The sequence below is a fragment of the Cicer arietinum genome, chromosome 1, assembly GCF_000331145.2.
Source record: "Cicer arietinum cultivar CDC Frontier isolate Library 1 chromosome 1, Cicar.CDCFrontier_v2.0, whole genome shotgun sequence".
NCBI classification, from domain to species: Eukaryota; Viridiplantae; Streptophyta; class Magnoliopsida; order Fabales; family Fabaceae; genus Cicer; species Cicer arietinum.
The window spans coordinates 1,488,336-1,492,090 of NC_021160.2; the positions used below are offsets into that span (position 1 = coordinate 1,488,336).

Genomic DNA, 3,755 nt, shown 5'->3' on the forward strand with positions numbered 1-3,755 from the left:
CTGCTGATTTGATGAAGGAACAAGTACCTGACACAGATGCATCAAGAGTTCAAGGTACTTGTTTATCGTCTAATATGTTGCAATTAACTGAAATTTTTTATTAGCATTAACAAAATTTCACTTGTTTGATTCAAAGTCAGAAACACTTCCAATGACAGAGATGAGTCACTGTCCTTAAAGGAAGAGTTTGGAGATAAAAGCTCAAATGACCAATCCAAGTTAGAACACATACCTTCTGAAATAACTATTTTTTCCAATTATTGATTTTTTGTATCTTTTAACGTCTGACATCTTTTAGTGGCTGATGCATTCAAAATTCTATCTGATTCATTCTGTATTTTAGGTCTAAATCTGCCACAAAAATGTTTGATCAGTTCTCAAGATTTTTGACTGATATGAAAGCCCTCCTTCTTGATAAGGTTTATGTTATCAATGTGCTAGGTACTTCTCACTCCCACTAACCTATTGTTTGCATCAACTGTTTTTCTTTATTTTGTCAATAAATTTGTGTCAGAAAGCTGCTTTGTGTATAGCTTACTTCCCTGCAAACTTTATATCTTAAATATCCTATATGTATTCCATTTTCAGCAATCATATTTTACCACTTCTCTTTATTTAATTCCATGACTTAAATATCTATTTGTAGGTTACATAGCATACAACTTTGTCATAGGTGCTTACTCATATTGGGGTCCCAAAGCTGGCTATAATATTTATCACATGGTGAGATTTTGCTTCATTCAATGATCCCTTATATGCATACATACACCTTTACTATCATAGTTGTCATTCTTATATATCTTGATTCTTGCATAAATAATATGTTGGTGTTGTAATATTAAAGTTGGTTTATTTTGGTAGACTGACGCAGATTTGGTATTTGGAGGAATTACGATTGTATGTGGAATAGTAGGCACACTAGCTGGAGGCTTTATTCTGGATTTTATGAATAACACCTTATCAAATGCATTTAAGGTTGGTATTCAAATTAGAGACGGTTTCGAGTATCACTTTTGATACCATTTTATTATGTTTATCTGTACACTATTATTATCTGTTTGATGCATTGCCATCTACCTTTACCTGGCCATTTATCTGCATACTAAACACTATACTTTGCAGCTTCTCTCAGTGACAACATTTATTGGTGCAGCGTTTTGTTTTGGCGCCTTTTTATGCAGAAATGTGAATGGCTTTCTTGCTCTTTTTGCTATTGGTGAACTTTTTGTTTTTGCCACTCAGGTACTTTCCATTTATGTGAGAAAGATGTCTGTGTTTAATCGTTATATTGAAATATAACCCTTTTACATGCTTACTCACCATCAATGAATACTTTAGCAGTTCTTCAGTTTTCCTCTATAAGCTAGCTAAGCATTTGATTTTGACATTTCCTAGTTAAGTCCTTGATGAGACTATTTATGTGTTTCATGTAAAATAACATCTACATTTGTGAAATTAGATGCAAACCTGCTCTCCAAGAACTAAATCTAATTGTACAGTTGGCTGTGCCTTATTTTGAATTTTAAGCTAGGGAGCAATGCTTGTTCAGTTCTCATTTTTCAGAATTATTTACCATGAAACTTGAAAGAAATCGTTTAATGGAACTTAGTTTGTATGTTATGCATAGCTTAGAAAATTTGTGTCTGAGCTGAAACGGTACGTGATCCTTAGGATTTGTCAAAATTATTGCTTCTCAGAAATAATTTTATAAACCTGATTGGAAGTCAGAATTTTCACCTTAGATGTTTGTTTGAACGCTTGTGGTTTTCTTTTCAGGGTCCTGTGAATTATGTATGTCTCCATTGTGTTAAACCAAGTTTGAGGCCTCTATCCATGGCCATGTCTACTGTTGCCATTCATGTTTTTGGAGATGTTCCTTCCTCACCTCTTGTTGGAGTTCTCCAGGTAAGTCTTTTACAGATTCCCCCGCCCACCTTTTTTCCGGGCGAGGAAATGAATGTCTTGGAAATTCTTTTGCTAATGATTTTAGTGAACACTTGGTGTCTTTTTCACTTAAAAGTTGTTGATTTGGTAAAGCAAGGTGGAAATTGTTGCTTTTCCACACATTGTTGTCTTTTATGTGATATACAAATACAAGATTCATGATTGTTGATATACATAATGGTAATGCAGGATAGCATTAACAACTGGAGAACAACTGCATTGATCCTAACAACCATACTGTTTCCAGCTGCTGGAATATGGTTTATCGGTATGTTATCAATAAATGTGGTGACAATTTAAATCTTTGAAGCACTAATTTGATGACAATTTTTTTAAAATCAATGTAGTGATGTTTTAAATCTTTTTTAAGGGACTATTGTATTGGTGACCCAAATTTTGGGAAGATTAATGTGATAATGCATGTAAATTGAGTACAAGCTCAATGGTTTAGTCAAAATAAAACAAAAACAAGTTATGGCATTTTGTTGAAACTATGATGGATGTTATTTGGTGGCATGAAAATCAGCTTATCTTTATAAATGCGTAATACACTGAAAAGATGGAAATTATTTTTATTAATATTTGTTGTGATTAATGTGTATGCTGTATGCATATAATCTTGTAGGAATATTTGTGCATAGTGTTGATAGATTTGAAGATGACAATGAGCATCAAATGTCAAATGTTGAGAGGTCATGCGCTATACCATTGCTTCACGAGAAGACCGGAGAATCATCAACATCTCATGCATAATCTCAAAGAAAGTTGATTTTCTTCAAGCACAACACAGTTTTTCCAACAATGACATCCACCATATTGTAAACAACTCTTTTTCTTTTGTTCTACACAGTTATTATTTATGTAGAAATTACCAACAATTATTTTAAGTCTAAAAGAAACTTGTTCTTTATTACAAAATTGACAAGCATACAATCTTTGACTAAATTTTTAGGGACCTTCCGATGAAAGTCACCTCCCAAAAATAAAAGAATGCCACTTAGAAGCAGTAAATACACGGTATTCTTTAGTAAAAGGCGAAAGAATAGTTCGCTTTGTAGTTACTGCATGGCTCCACAATTAGTTGATGATTAACCTCAACTCTTTATATTATGGCTTTAACTGGAACTTTTTACTATTAAGCTATGTGGGACTTGATGATTTTGACAAATAAATCTATACACCTATCTATCTATTATCTATTATTTATTTCTATTATTATTATTACCATTACCATAATAATTAAAACAGAATCTCCCAAAATTCTTCATATATGCCACATCCTCCGATATTTTCCAACTCACCATAATTCTGATGTGGCACATTCCAAATTCATCTTCTATTCCATTATGTTTTCTTTCTTCAATATATAATGCAAACATTTTCAATTGCCCAAGTACAAGTATTTCATACATTATATAATTTCAGCTTTAACTTATCACTCATCAAGTTCGACTAGATACACACATCAATATCTATGCCAGATTATATGTGACACTCTTATTTCATAGATACTTCAATAATATTACTTTTCAATTGTCAATTATTGTTCAATATCATATATCAATATTATTGCATAGAAAATGAGTTTTTTTTCCTATGTTGAATGTGTCTTCCATAACATTTTTTTTTATAATTAAAAAAACACAAATCATAATTGAAACAAAAAAAAAATGAATAATATTAAATATTTGAAAATGAAGAACTTTTAACTATTTCATTATTGACTCGAAATATTCTATGTCTTAAACATTCACAAATAATTATTTGAACCACTCTTGAAGTTTTTTGACCGTGTCAAATAATTATTTGAA

At 31.5% G+C, this 3,755-nt stretch overlaps 1 protein-coding gene and 1 non-coding gene across 4 annotated transcripts in view; one reads left to right on the forward strand and one right to left on the reverse strand.

Annotated features, from left to right (window-relative positions):
* The window catches only part of LOC101505468 (probable sphingolipid transporter spinster homolog 2), a 5,890-nt gene extending 3,013 nt beyond the window's left edge, over nt 1-2,877 (forward strand). For all 3 annotated transcript variants that reach the window (XM_004485583.4, XM_012715836.3, XM_012715852.3), the window contains exons 9-17: nt 1-54; nt 137-218; nt 344-441; nt 647-723; nt 862-975; nt 1,123-1,242; nt 1,777-1,905; nt 2,134-2,212; nt 2,570-2,877. In XM_004485583.4, coding sequence (XP_004485640.1) covers nt 1-54; nt 137-218; nt 344-441; nt 647-723; nt 862-975; nt 1,123-1,242; nt 1,777-1,905; nt 2,134-2,212; nt 2,570-2,697 — 881 coding nt within the window. In that variant the 3' untranslated portion in view covers nt 2,698-2,877. The remainder of the gene's footprint in view (nt 55-136; nt 219-343; nt 442-646; nt 724-861; nt 976-1,122; nt 1,243-1,776; nt 1,906-2,133; nt 2,213-2,569) is intronic.
* A 19-nt stretch (nt 2,878-2,896) lies between these two features.
* On the reverse strand, nt 2,897-3,016 carry LOC113785255 (U5 spliceosomal RNA). Its single transcript, XR_003471396.1, has one exon. It is a non-coding gene; the product is annotated as a U5 spliceosomal RNA (small nuclear RNA).
* Nucleotides 3,017-3,755: the final 739 nt, after the last annotated feature.